General features: G+C 43.8%; 1 protein-coding gene across 1 annotated transcript in view; it reads right to left on the reverse strand.

The window, feature by feature from the left end:
* Positions 1 to 2,415: 2,415 nt before the first annotated feature.
* Positions 2,416 to 14,022, reverse strand: part of LOC106600426 (epidermal growth factor receptor) — a 53,872-nt gene continuing 42,265 nt past the window's right edge. The window contains exons 15-27 of the mRNA XM_014191766.3: positions 12,717 to 12,883; positions 12,517 to 12,555; positions 12,206 to 12,350; positions 11,955 to 12,077; positions 11,441 to 11,539; positions 10,141 to 10,326; positions 9,334 to 9,489; positions 8,969 to 9,044; positions 7,120 to 7,364; positions 6,792 to 6,959; positions 4,758 to 4,811; positions 4,493 to 4,586; positions 2,416 to 4,215 (exon numbers count right to left, since the gene is read on the reverse strand). Of these exons, the coding sequence (XP_014047241.2) occupies positions 3,749 to 4,215; positions 4,493 to 4,586; positions 4,758 to 4,811; positions 6,792 to 6,959; positions 7,120 to 7,364; positions 8,969 to 9,044; positions 9,334 to 9,489; positions 10,141 to 10,326; positions 11,441 to 11,539; positions 11,955 to 12,077; positions 12,206 to 12,350; positions 12,517 to 12,555; positions 12,717 to 12,883 (2,019 nt within the window). The 3' untranslated portion in view covers positions 2,416 to 3,748. The remainder of the gene's footprint in view (positions 4,216 to 4,492; positions 4,587 to 4,757; positions 4,812 to 6,791; positions 6,960 to 7,119; positions 7,365 to 8,968; positions 9,045 to 9,333; positions 9,490 to 10,140; positions 10,327 to 11,440; positions 11,540 to 11,954; positions 12,078 to 12,205; positions 12,351 to 12,516; positions 12,556 to 12,716; positions 12,884 to 14,022) is intronic.

Genomic DNA, 14,022 nt, shown 5'->3' on the forward strand with positions numbered 1-14,022 from the left:
CTGAAGTGCGTAGCGTAGAAAAATCATCTGTCCTCGTAACACTCACTACTGAGTTCCAAACTGTCTCTGGAAGCAACATCAGCACAAGAACTGTTCAGGACCTTCATGAAATGGGTTTCCATGGCCGAGTAGCCGCACACAAGCCTAAGATCATCATGCGCTGTGCCAAGCATCGGCTGGAGTGGTGTAAAGCTCACCGCCATTGGACTCTGGAGCAATGGAAACGCGTTCTCTGGAATGATGAATCACGCTTCACCATCTGGCGCCGACGGACAAATCTTGGTTTGGCAGAAGAACACTACCTGCCCCAATGCATAGTGCCAACTGTAAAGCTTGCTGGAGGAGGAATAATGGTCTGGGGCTGTTTTTCATGGTTCGGGCTAGGCCCCTTAGTTCCAGTGAAGGGAAATATTAACACTACAGTATACAATGACATTCTAGATGATTCTGTGCTTCCAACTTTGTGGCAACAGTTTGGGGAAGGTCCTTTCCTGTTTAAGCATGACAATGCCCCCATGCACAAAGCGAGGTCCATACAGAAATGGTGTTGAGATGGTGTTGAAGAACTTGACTGGCTTGCACAAAGCCCTGACCTCAACCCCATCGAACACCTTTGGGATGAATTGGAACGCCAACTGCGAGCCAGGCCTTAACGCCCAACATCAGTGCCCGTCCTCACTAATGCTCTTGTGGCTGAAAGGAAGAAAGTCTCCGCTGCAATATTAGTAAGGACAAGATTAAATTGAGAATAGTCTGATGGGTGAAAATATGATCACTTGATGAGAGAACAGCGTCTGCAGCCTAAGGCAAGTAACAGAGCACAAGCTGTTTTTTGCAACTCTCTAATCATCAATAACCTAGTCACATCATGCAGCCCATATATGTTTTGATTTAGAAGACATTCTAAGGTTTGTATAATTCACAGCTAAAGTTCCCAAATAACTCTGAATCTAGCATATAGGATCTGTTTCAAACGATCACTTTAATGCTCAACATAGCCACTTAGTACGCACCCTTGCTCTGGAATGGGAAAAATACCCTTTCTATTTTATTCAGCTAAGTTCAATTCTATTATTCTTAGTATAAAATCATATAATATTAAATAATGGTAAGCATTATAAACATATCTTGTCTGCCAAATGAACAAGCCTAAAGTCTCTGGCATGGCCCATAGCCAGATAACATGCAGTAGGCCAACTCATATTCTGTTCTTCTGAAATACATTTTCTTCATATCATAATGTTTATTTAGACCAGCCTACAATAATTAATACATTTATTGATGGTGTAGGCCAGTGGTCACCAACTGGTTGATTCTGATAGACTGGTCGATCTTCAAGGCATTCCTAGTCAATCACCAAACATTTCTACAGAAAAGCCAAAATAAATATTTTTTTTATGTTGTGCTGTTGGTAGTACTTAAATCAGAAGCCCTGTGCACCGGGTAGGCAAGTGTTCCCATTTTGAACCATTTTATTTGTCTGAAAAGACAAACCTTGCCTACCAGGTGGACCTGGAGATCTGTAACTAAATCGAGACTGTCAAAGAATACAGCAAAGAGCTGGTGTTTTTATAAGTGAGTTCATGTTTAAGTTTTTAATTCAGCGCTGTCAATAATGTTTTTATTCAATACTATTACAAAACATAAAATGCTTCTCCCTACTTCCGCTGCAATGAATGAGTAGCTAAGTGTATTGATAGCCTTGCGATTTTATTATTAGCAGTTCGTCGTGTCTATTGTAATATCGAAGTACAGTATATTTCATTTTCTGTAGTCATAGGCACAACATTCATTTGTGCATGAAGCAGATGCTGTGTTTCGCCATCAGGTGAAAAACGGTAACCCCCCCCCCCCCCTCTGGTCAGCATCACCGCAGGAAGGGAGGGAGAGAGCAAGGACCGTGAGAAGCGGATTCTCTGTTGCTCTCGCCCTCCCGCTGGTGAGATTAATGCAGGGTTCCAAACAACTGGGAACTTGTAAATCTTCCACTTCCGACTTCAGTGTGTTCAAGACAACTGGGAATGAGTGGAGGCCTGGAGATGCTAAATATGTTTATGTTAATTAACGGTCAATTACCGTGAGACCGGCAGTCTTTTACATGACAATAACCAGCTGACGAAATGTCATGACTGCCACAGCCCTAGGTGCAACTCGTTATTAGGAAAGTGTCTTAACGTTTTGTACGCCCCGAATGGCAAGGCGGCTATTGCACCCTTCTCACGTTGACACACAGAACATTCAAGCCTGGACTCTTTAGGCCTTCATTACAGTAACGATTAAATGTATTTTATTTCTTTTTTTGTTACATGAGACCCTTAATAATCTTGTTTGTTCAGCTAAGTAAAACAGAATGAAAAACACTCAGATTGTCAGTCCAAATATGTAAATAGGTCTTTCAAAAAACAAGCAAAATAGTTCAATATAAATACGTTTTATTCATTTTCACTTTGAAAGGAAATAATTACAGTTCATCAATAACTGCATATTTATATATAAAGTGGCAAGACCATTTAGATGAGGAATGTTGATAGGATCATTTATAGGTGGCCATATTGAATATATTGTACATAACATCATTTCATACTTATCTATACATGGACCTCTGTCAAACAGCAGGCTCTCAAATGACAAGTAGCTATTTAATATGTTCATTTAAAACTAGGAAAGAGATTCATTTTTGAAAGTTTGGGCACCTGCAAGAGTGCAAGACTTTAAAGCTGTGAGAAGATTTAACGATGTAGTGTTAGAATGAAAGGCCTTACTGTACAAAACAATAATAAGCAACACCGATGTCCCAATGTTGATGCAGTTACAATGGGTCACCAACAGGGGCCAGTGTCTCTCCCATCTGGCTATATGATGAAAGTTATAAAGCCTCCAGCAAAGTCATCAAGAGCATTATTTGCCATTGATGTGTCCTCGTTAAGCGCTTCTTTAGGAAGAGTCCTGCAAGGTTTCAGGGGTTCCTCCATCAACGCCCTCCATGGACCAGCCACCATCAGACTCCGATGAGGGCCTCCTCCTTCCCACTTCCTACACTAACGTTCAGCAACATTTGACTCCAGCAGGTCTCAAACTGTAGGTTCCACACAGAAGGGCTCAGACGTCCAACTATTGTTCTAACAGTTCCAGCCCTTTAGATGTGGGAGCTAAATACCCAATACTATATACTCAATACACCAATACTGTATCAGTGCCATCTTCTAGTACATGTACCGTTTATGTGTTGGCAAGAAAAGGGCATATAAGTGTTTTTACATTTCTTTCACAAGAGCATCTGATCTCAAGGATTGAAGGATACGCTATTTTGTCTAGTAATATTGTTTCTCCACTTTCGTATCACAACATTGTTTTGTGCAACATGACACCTATGGGTTTCTGATATGGGCCACAGTGTCTGAAAGTATAGGCCTAAGGTATTCTCTTGCTTTTCTTTCACCCAATGGAGTTAAACATCAAGAGCCTCATTTCTGTCTCATCTCATCAAACTATCAGCTCAGACTCCATTTGAAATGTAAGAGTTTTTGGAATGAGGAGACTTTCCCAGCACTGTACCGTACTACAACTGGCGAACAATAGAAAGCACACACACTTGGCTCATTTAGGCAGGGATAAATACATTGCAAAGCAGTCCATGGTACCGCTACCCCTGCTAAACAAAGACGTTATGTCTTCTCTCAGTGGGATATTAAGCCTTATTACCCGCTGTCTCTTTTCATCCACAGTGGGAGGTAGGGGATGACAGGCCTCAGGTTGGGCCTAGGTACTCTGTGTTCTCTGTGGCCGGGATGTGTCCGTTGGCATGGGTCTTGACGGAAGGGGTGAAGTCCTGCTGGTAGTCTGGGTTATCTATACTGTTCGGGGGTAGGTATTTCTGGACGCAGTGGAGACCGCCATTGGAAGTGGGGGAGAGGCCATTGGAGCTCGGGGAGGAGAGACCATTGAACATGGGGAAAAGGCTGTTAGCGGTGGTGGTGAGGCCACTGGAGGTGATGGGGGAGATGCCATTGGAGGTGGTGGGGGAGGTGGTGGGGGAGAGGAGAGAGGGCTGGAGGGTGTTGAGGTACTCAGGCCCCACTGCCTCGTTCTTATAGCAGTTCAGGTACTCTGTCTCTGTGTCGTCTGAGGAGATGGTGGGGAGGAGGGTGCGAGGGGGACCGGGGTGCTGGTATACAGGGTTCATCATGTCCGACATGCCATTCTGGTTCATGTAGTCTGTTGAAGCGAAATAACAGAAATGAGTTATGACAGCAGGTAAACAACCACTCTGTGAACTAAGTGAAGACACTTTATTAAAATGTTCAATTTTAGTTTTCTAAACCATGGCAGAGACGCTCTACAATGACCTGCAGCCATTGCCTAGCAGAGGTCCTTCTTCTTTTCAAAATAAAGGCGTTTCTGGTAGGAAAACTTCACAATGTATCACTATTTCTTAGGAAGTGAGCCATGTTCTCGGGTTAAGACCCTTTGGGAGGTCAAGGGGCACACTTGCCTGGAGCTGGCTGGAAGGCGTGGTCCAAGAAACTGTCTGTGGGGTCAGCAATGTACCGGAGAACCATGCTTCCTTCTCTGACAGGGAACCCATTCTAGGGAGAATAAAATCCTTGTTAGCCCAAAACCACACCTTAACTGCATAGTATCATATGAGTTAGAGATGAGAGCTGTTGTTCCATACTGTGAAAGACTCTGTGTCAATGCTACAAAGTTTTCTTTTCAATTCACCTCAATGTTACATTTGTGATGTGTGTCTCTCTTACCCCATTTCTGCTGTGGCACAATCCAATGCTGCTGTTCAATGTGCTGTTTTGGCTCTGAAAAACAGATTTACACCCGAGTCAAAAATGACATTCCAACACATATGATAAAACACCACAAAAACACAAATAAATATCCACATTTCTGTAGGCCTACTTCTACTAAGTTGTTATTGGTTGAATTCTTTACAGTAATGTTTCAAAAGGTCAAAACATTTTAATTGCATTACTGTGTATGAAGAAGAAGGTGAAATAAAAGCGACCACAGTGAATAAAAAGAGTGACACAGCAGCTCATCCAAATGTCATTATTTTCGAGAGGCTGAATAAGAGGAAATTAAAACAAGTTGAGCAGGGAACCATCTGCCAAAGACTACGGTCCAAGTCCATAAAAGGCTGCATAGTGTACCCAAACGCTTCTATTATATAAGCAGGTTCCTCCACTTTTACTCTGGCAGAAAAATATTTAACAAGTAGTGCTGCCTGCCTGCGAAGGTAATCAAAATTGAAAGCTTATGGAGTAACCAGCCGGCTTTCTGTGGCAGGCATACAGCCCGGATAGCCAACACTGGACCTCTTGAAGTTGAGTCTGAAGAGAACAGAGGAGGAGAGAGAGAGTAAGAGAGAGAGGAGAGAGAGAGAGAGAGAGAGAGAGAGAGAGAGAGAGAGAGAGAGAGAGAGAGAGAGAGAGGGAGAGAGAGGATTTCTCATAATCTCAGATGTAATCAATCAAGGGGCACATGGGAGGAAGCGGGGGTGAGGGAGTAGTGGGGGAGTAGGGGGTTAGAACAAGGACAGGGGAAAAAGAAGAGTCCCCCTGACGACAATTTAACAGGAACAGGAAGTGGGCGATTGAGGCCTGTCTTGTTCAAGCCAGGTATGACACGGTATAAACGCCCACGTAAATTCAATTTACTCTTTCCTCCCCGGCCGACATAAACCAAGATTCAATTTCACTACGATTGCAAAAGGAGCTAACTAAAAACTTGAACTGGGACACGTACTATCAACATAACCTGACCTGATTTAATCTGGTTAAATACAGGATCAATAAATAAATAAAGAGATTGTTCTAGCATTTGCGGAAACAATTGACCACAAGGTTGTTGGTTCTAATACAAGGTGTAGTAGGGAAACCTGAATTCCCTCCAGTAGTCTAAATTGCCCAATAAACGTCAATTTCACCCTGCCAAAATGTGAACTCAAAACCAAAATTCTGCAGACCCCTTCTTTGTAAAACAACAGAAAAGAGCTGTGATCATAAAAACTTAGACGGAATTCATTTTCTTTGATTCACTGCAATGATGCATTTAATCCAGTTTCCTTAATAGACAAAAAAAAACTATTCTCTGTGTTAGAAATGAGTGTAGAGGAAGAGAGCCAGTGGCTGCTGGATGTTGGAAACCTTTTCTTTGGGCTAGTTTCCTGGATATAGATTCAGCCTTCTCCTGGACAAATCCCCATTGAACATGCTTTTTAGTCTAGGAGTAGACTATTCCTGAGAAATAGTATCTCTCTGTCAATTTGAGCCTCGTCCCCAGGCTCAAATTGCTGGTGCATAGAGCCCGGTAACAACTTGAAAGGGGTGTGGTGAATTAGCTGTATTAGATGGGACTTTGAAAAATGGCGAAAATCGTCAATCGAAATAAATGTTCTATCCCATTGACCATATTATTTTTGGGAAGCCCAACTGATTCTGAGTTCGGGCATATACAGTTTGTATGTGAAAACTATTTATCGAAGATGTGTACTTTCAGATTTTCCAAACTCACTTAAACCTTGTTTAAATCACTTGTGCTGCTCACGCCTTGAAGTCCACAATGTAGTGGGGAGGTTCTGAGGGTTATGCTAGATGGTGATTGAATGAGAGATCAGCCAATTAAAACCGGCAGTTGCTTCGTCCGCTCCTTCCATAGACTTCCAGTCAAGTCCCGTTCCGAGGCACTGTGAAACCAGACGGTTCGACAGACAGAGCCGGCCAGTGGACGAGATTACAAAGCAGCAGATTATGGCTAGCCTAGTGGATGTGTTATTTTACCATAGAGTGTAGGAGCTGGGTACGGGAGGTACTGGGGCTGGAGAAGAAGCTGTGCTGAGGTACCAGGTACTCGTCTGCGTCCACAGCGTCCTCCATGTCCTCTCCACTGATTAGGCTCTGGTAGAACTTGGTGTCTGTGGGACTTGGGAGGTGCATTCGGTCGTCACCCTGGAAGAGACACACACATCAGCACCCAAAAACCAGGCCGAAAGAATTATAGGGTAGGTACGTGTTTGTTCACTAAACTTACAGTGGCTGAGTGAGTTTAATCGGTTTGTGTGGTCTGTGACTCCACAGGATATTCATGACAATGAGTTACACCGCTCACCTGGATGACAAGATAACGTGGGGGATCCCGCGCCATCTTCGAAAACTCAGCTATCAGCTCCCGGAAACGAGGCCTGCTGTCTGGGTCGATCATCCAACATTTGACCATAATCATGTAGACGTCTATGGTACAGATGGGAGGCTGGGGCAGCCGCTCCCCTTTCTCCAGCACCCCTGCTATCTCATTGGCTGGGATGCCGTCATAGGGCTTGGTCCCAAACGTCATCAGCTCCCACACGGTCACACCTAAACAGAGGTACCGTGAAATAGATCAGAGGCACAATCAATGACCTAATCTCAGTTAAAAACGTTCATTACGGTCACAATGAACCGTTTTCACTTGTGGGTATTGGCCTGTTTGGATAGGGCTAAATTGAAATGTTTCTGACCAAAGAAATATGAAAAGCATATGCATAACCGTGGTAGCAAATGAAAGGGAACAGCTTGGAGATGATGGGACAATTATTAGACCAAAGGTGAGGACACAACAGTTCACCTGACACAAGACTGAATCCAAACATTACACTGTTGATTTTATGGGCATTTTACATTTACTGTACTTTTTGCCGCATTTGTTGATAACAAAATCAGAAAATACTCTGGATACATTCAGCAACATGATAAGAATATTCCTGGAAAATGTGGCGTAGGTGCAACATAAGGGTTTGAGTGAAAGAACTAACTGTTGCCTCCAAGTGGCCATACTCCTCTCCAAAGTGGACACAGTTCCTAAGTCATTTCCATACACTTTTATGACTCAAAGAAGAGTCTTCAATTATAAAGTGCTTTTTTGAGCTCTCTCAGCTGTGCCGTTGAGGAACTAGAGCGAGCACACTTGTTGTTGTTTTATTTGGAACGCAACCCTGCATCCCCGCCTTCACACAATTACTGTTGTTTACACAACCCAAAAACAGCGTCATTTATAGCACGTTACTGTACACCCACTGCATTCCAATTTATGCGCTTGTCAGTGCACAAACCTGCCATTTTCAACCCGTATAGAGGTACGAGTGTAAAGGGCTACTTATAGTGGCACAGGAACAATCTCAGTTAAAGTTAAATAACTAGGGAACATTACTTTGTTTTCATTCCAGAAAAGCTGATAGGCAGATAACAACAATGTCATGTTACTTTCTAAAACCCGGCAGAGTCAACATCAGTAAGTTGGATGTGTCCTTAGGAGTGGGAGTTGGCAGGTTCTGTTGGTGTTGGATCAGTTTGAAAGGCAAAGGACATCAGCAGGCCCTGGCAGTTTGAAAGAGAAGAGGAGGACCAGGAAAAGGAAAAGGAGAGGAGGACAGAAAGAGGGGCTTAGGAGGGCTGCCGGGTGGTGCTGCCAGGGCCTGCTGATGTCTTTGCCTTGTAGAGTAGAAGACACAACTTCAGAGAACCGGATCTGGAGACCGGCCCACAGAGCGGAGTGTGTGTGTGTGTGTGTGTGTGTGTGTGTGTGTGTGTGTGTGTGTGTGTGTGTGTGCATGCGTCCAAACTGTGTGTCCAAACCAGGGGTGGTGTGTGTTAGGGACATTGGTTTGAGGTGGGAGGTTTCAACATTCTAAGACATCGGACCTCCAGGACCTGCCGGTGTAAAGTTAGATCCGCGATACCAGATACCCGTTTCACTAATCTCCCAGATACTCAAAAACCCAATACTCCTATCTGAGCCTGATTTGAACAGTTCTGATTAAGTACATGATCCAGAAACAATATTTATGTATCAGGATTTACACAAGCATTGTGGTTAATTCCAGCATTGACATGCATTGCTGTACATCCAGTATTGCTATATGTATGTTAAATGGATTCGTGCATTAATCCTATTAAATAGTGTGGGTGTGTGGGTTCCTGACCATAGCTCCAAACATCACTCTGATGTGTGTATTTCCTGTGGAGGATGGACTCCAGTGCCATCCATTTGATTGGTACCTGTAGAGAGAGGGCTCTTATGAGTTAGGGTTCACAAGACCAAACTGAGGTAGTTCTTCCAGATGGCTAATACAACATTAGGTATGTAGGTAAAGTATAGCAACTGTTATCAATTGACTATATTAGGTCGGGATGGAAATAGTAACATAAATCACCATCATACAGAAAATAAGAAAAAAAAAAACGGGACCATAATATTATATTTTCTTGACAAAAAAATGTGTTCCTTGTGTTACATTTCTTCACAGTAATTCAATTCAATCAGTACTGAGGGGAATGAGGAGCAGACCTTTCCTCCGTCTGCGTGGTACTCCTTCTCGTCAGCGTTGAGGAGTTTGGCCAGGCCAAAGTCCGTGATCTTGACGTGCTGAGGGGTCTTCACCAGGACGTTCCTCGCTGCCAGGTCACGATGCACCAGGTGACGCTCCTCCAGGTAGCTCATCCCCTGAGGCCAACCACAGGTTAAAGGTCAAATGAGGAGGTAGAAGTGAATGAGTGAGTCTATGGCCATACATAGACACAGCACTTTTTAGTGACTCATTGTATTATTGTTTTAAAAAGGTCAACAAGATGTCAAGTGAACGTTGAACTGTAGGTGTCTATAGGAGTGTATGGACATACATGGCCATTCCGGACACTCCACTGACTCACTGTTTGATTACGTTTTAATACATTACACTGTGACTCATGGGTAGTCTTAAAGGGCCAGAGTTTTGGTCAAGTCACATGGTTAGGAAAGAGGTCAGAGCCTTATCATAGTCTGGGTGCCACGTTCCAGTTTCGTCATTTATGCCTAACCCCGTCATGATCGTTGTGTGACAAGACAGCAACAACTTTTCTAAATCAAACACAGACTGACACCAGATCTGTATAATTATGCAGCAGAGCATGACAGACGGCTTCAGGACAGGAAGTGCACCCAGCATTTTGTGGTTTGAAATTCCAAATGTAGCCGTAGCAAGAGTAAAAAAAAAGAATACCAATTTTCACAAACACACTTTTCTTTTGGTTAGTTGGAAAAACAACAGCGTCTTGGAAATTCACTACATTGAATGAACACATACTGCCCGGTCGCTTAAATGCACCGCAGTCTTACCTTGGCGATCTGCACACACCAGTTGAGGAGGTACTGGGATCCGATGTTGTCCTTGTTCTCCTTGACGTAGTCCAGCAGACAGCCGTAGGGCATGAGCTGGGTGACCAGCTGCACTGTGGAGGTCAGGCAGATGCCCAGCAGACGACACACATGGGGGTTGTCCACGCTGGCCATCACATAGGCCTCCTATAGTCGGTTAGATATAGTAGCAACTTTTATTCCAGGGCAGTACAGTACAGTATACCGCCTTTAGGGCTAGGGATACTGGCATCAGTCTAGTGTGCACTCATAAAACTCAATTATGATATCTAAACATGGACCATTTCAACAACTGACAGCTTGAAGACAATGTACGCTTACGAGCCAGATACGTAAATGTGCAAGACCTTTACTTTAAGAAAGTTCTTGACCTTCGTGGTGAGAGGTCATGAAAAACATCACTGCAAAGACCTCAGCTGTCCATATGCTCTAAATCCTGAAACTGAATATTCACAGGACCGTGGCAGACCTGGGCTCAAATCATGTTTGATATCTTTCAAATACTTAGGGCGTTTGATTGAGCCTGCCTGGAGTGCTAGATCGGTGGGGCATGAAGTTGGACTATTCTATTGGTTCCATTGCGCCAGGAAAGCTCAATCAAGTGCAGCCAGCCAGCCAAAGTATTTCCGAATACTTTATGAACCCAGGTCTGGACTGTGTTTTTTAAAACTGCGGTTACTGGAAAAGATTTTAGATTTCATTCCAGAAAACCTTAACCTTGAATTAGTATCCTCCTCCCACGCCCCAACCCTGGTCCAAACCTTCTCAATGAGTTAATCTCATTTCCTACGCTCCCACTGAGAAAATGACTTCTAGAAACCTGACTCCATTTCCCATTTTCTAACTAAACGTTGTCATTATTTCAGCTTCTTCCTGAATTGATGAGCATGTGCTTGGAATTAGTGTCCAGTGACATGCAATAGTGGCTGTATAGGCTACTCAATAACATATTATGCCGCTAAATTAGGTCAAAAAACGAATTTGTCAACGAATGTTTCGTTTGAAAGTGCTTGTACAGTGTGGTATGGGTAACCATCAATGAATGTATGATACCTAATAGTGCCTAATAGCACTAACTTAGATTCTACTGTAAATCAGATATAGAATGTCTTTATATTTGGAAGATACCAGTTCTAACTCCCATGAACAAACATCTTTAAGCAGGGATGCCAATCCTGGTCCTTGAGGGCCGAAACATTTCTGGATTGTGTTTCTACCAGCCTTGTCTAAGAGTGAAGTGATATAGAGTGATATAACTCACGTCCAATATCTCCCTGTTGGCTTTAGGTGATGTGGCCTCTCTTAAAACCTTAATGGCCACAGGAATCTTCACGTCCTCTCCTTCAGGGACCCACAGACCCTGCACGACACACACACACGCACACACACACACACACACACACACGCACACACACACACAAAGTACAGATGTTTTCATGGTCATGTCAAGAGGTCAGGAAAAATTCCAGGCACTAAATAATCATAAGAAAAATGTGTGTACTTTAATAATTTCTTAAAGGTTTGGTTCGTTACAGTGGAATGTGGGAATGGTAAACTAACTGGTAGTTACTGTGGATTGGATTATGATGCCGGATGTGGTACGTTAAATATGTGGCTGTTAATTGCAAAATTGACAACAGACGTAGATGTGGTTAAAGGGTGTTGGTTTATAAGCAGTCGTAACACACATTCCCATATGCTCCTTCACTACAGTACAATTCAAGACACTGGAGTTCTCTGAACGAAATCTAGAAAAAGTTAACGCTTGTTTTTACCTTGTAGACAGTGCCGAAGGCCCCTGATCCCAACACTTTGATCTTCTTAAACTCGGTCTCTTTGAGAATGCGGAGCAGGGCCTGGTTGGGTGCCTCACCACTGGGGGTCAACGGTTCAACTAACTGTAGAATAGTAATAGATGCGGATAAGGACGGTTTACTTTCTGTTCACTTTGATGCACTACCAACGATGACTACATTCCATCCGTAGAAAGCCCTTAAAGCTCAGTGGTTCAGTGTCTGTCTCTCACCTCTCTCTCCTGGAGTAGTCTTCGCAGGGTTCTCTTCCTCTTGATGTGGCGTCGCCGCAGCAACACGAAGACAGACAGGCCCATGATGAGGAAGGCAAGCAGCCCACCCACCACTCCAGCCGCGATCACCGATAAGCCAGAGTTACTGCGTGGGAGACAGGTGGTAACCAAACAATGCAGAGAAGAAAATAAAACGACATACAAATGATAAAAATGTTCATTAGCTTAGTGAACTTAGTGTTTCTAAGTTTGAATACAATTTGAACAGTACCATTGTAAGTTACTGTTCATGATAAGAGTCAATTGCTTACCCTATAGACTGACAGCCTTTCAGACCAGGACCGGTGCATCTGTAAACACATAAAGCACGTATGAACACGTGTCCGTTCTATTACCTCTACATCTATTTTTTTACTGAGACATTTCATTTTTTTAAATAAAAAATGGGATGCACGTGTCTGTATTTGTGTATTACGGTATTTATGTGGTTGTGACAGATTCCTTCACTTACCCCTGGGTACAGTTCTGGTGGCACAGCTGGCACACCTTCATCTTATCTGCATATTTCCAGATGAAGGTGTTCTTGCCCCCTGCCACCCCTGGCACCCCTCTAGGGCACCCCAGGACACAGTTGTTGCCATCTTTGAAGTTAGCGCACTGGATACACTGCTCTTGGCCCTGAAAGAGAGAGAAGAGGATAGCAAGACATTGTATTACGTACACATCTAAAAGAAACAACTGTGCGGAGACATACTATATTTAACAGACACAACTATTGTATAATAATAGCATGCTAGAGAAATACATTGTGCCTACTGTGCTGGGACATGGCATGGAGAGACACATAGTATATTAAGCAATAAGGCATGAGGGGGTGTGGTAGGGAAAGGGGGATACCTAGTCAGTTGTACAATTGAATGCATTCAACTGAAATGTGTCTTCCGCATTTAACCCAACCCCTCTGAATCAGAGAGGTCCGGAGGGCTGCCTTAATCGACATCACCCTCATCAGCGCCCGGGGAACAGTAGGTTAACTACCTTGCTCAGGAGCAGAACCTTGTCAGCTCTGGGATTTGATCCAACAACTTTTCGGTTACTGGCCCAACGCTCCTCCCCGCCAGGCTATCTGCCGCCCCTATATTGTCAATATACCATGGCTAAGGGCTGTTCTTATGTACGACGCAACGCGGAGTGCCTGGATACAGCCATTAGCCGTGGTACACTATATATACAAAAGTATGTGGACACCCCTTCAAATTGGTGGATTAGGCTGTTTCATCAACACCCGTTGCTGACAGGTGTATAAAATCGAGCAAACAGCCACGCAATCTCCATAGGTTACTTACTGAAGAGCTCAGCGACTTTCAACGTGCCACCATCATAGGATGCCACCTTTCCTACAAGTCAGTTTGTCAAATTTCTGTCTTGCTAGAGCTTCCCCGGTCAACTGTAAGTGCTGTTATTTTGAAGTGGAAATGTCTAGGAGCAACAACGGCTCAGCCGTGAAGTGGTAGGCCACACAAGCTCACAGAACGGGACCAATGAGTGCATAAGCGCGTAGCGCATAAAATTGTCTGTCCTCAGTTGCAACACTCTGTGGTCTCGTTCTGTGAGCTTGTGTGGCCTACCACTTCGCGGCTGAGCCGTTGTTGCTCCTAGACATTTCCACTTCAAAATAACAGCACTTACAGTTGACTTTTCCTCTTCAAAATAACAGCACTTACAGTTGGCCAAGGTCTGGGGCTGTTTCGCATCGTTCAGGCTAGGCCCTGTAGTTCCAGTGAAGGGAAATCTTAACACTACAGCATACAATGACA

The sequence above is a fragment of the Salmo salar genome, chromosome 03 (genome assembly GCF_965601325.2).
Source record: "Salmo salar chromosome 03, fSalSal1, whole genome shotgun sequence".
Taxonomy (NCBI): domain Eukaryota; kingdom Metazoa; phylum Chordata; class Actinopteri; order Salmoniformes; family Salmonidae; genus Salmo; species Salmo salar.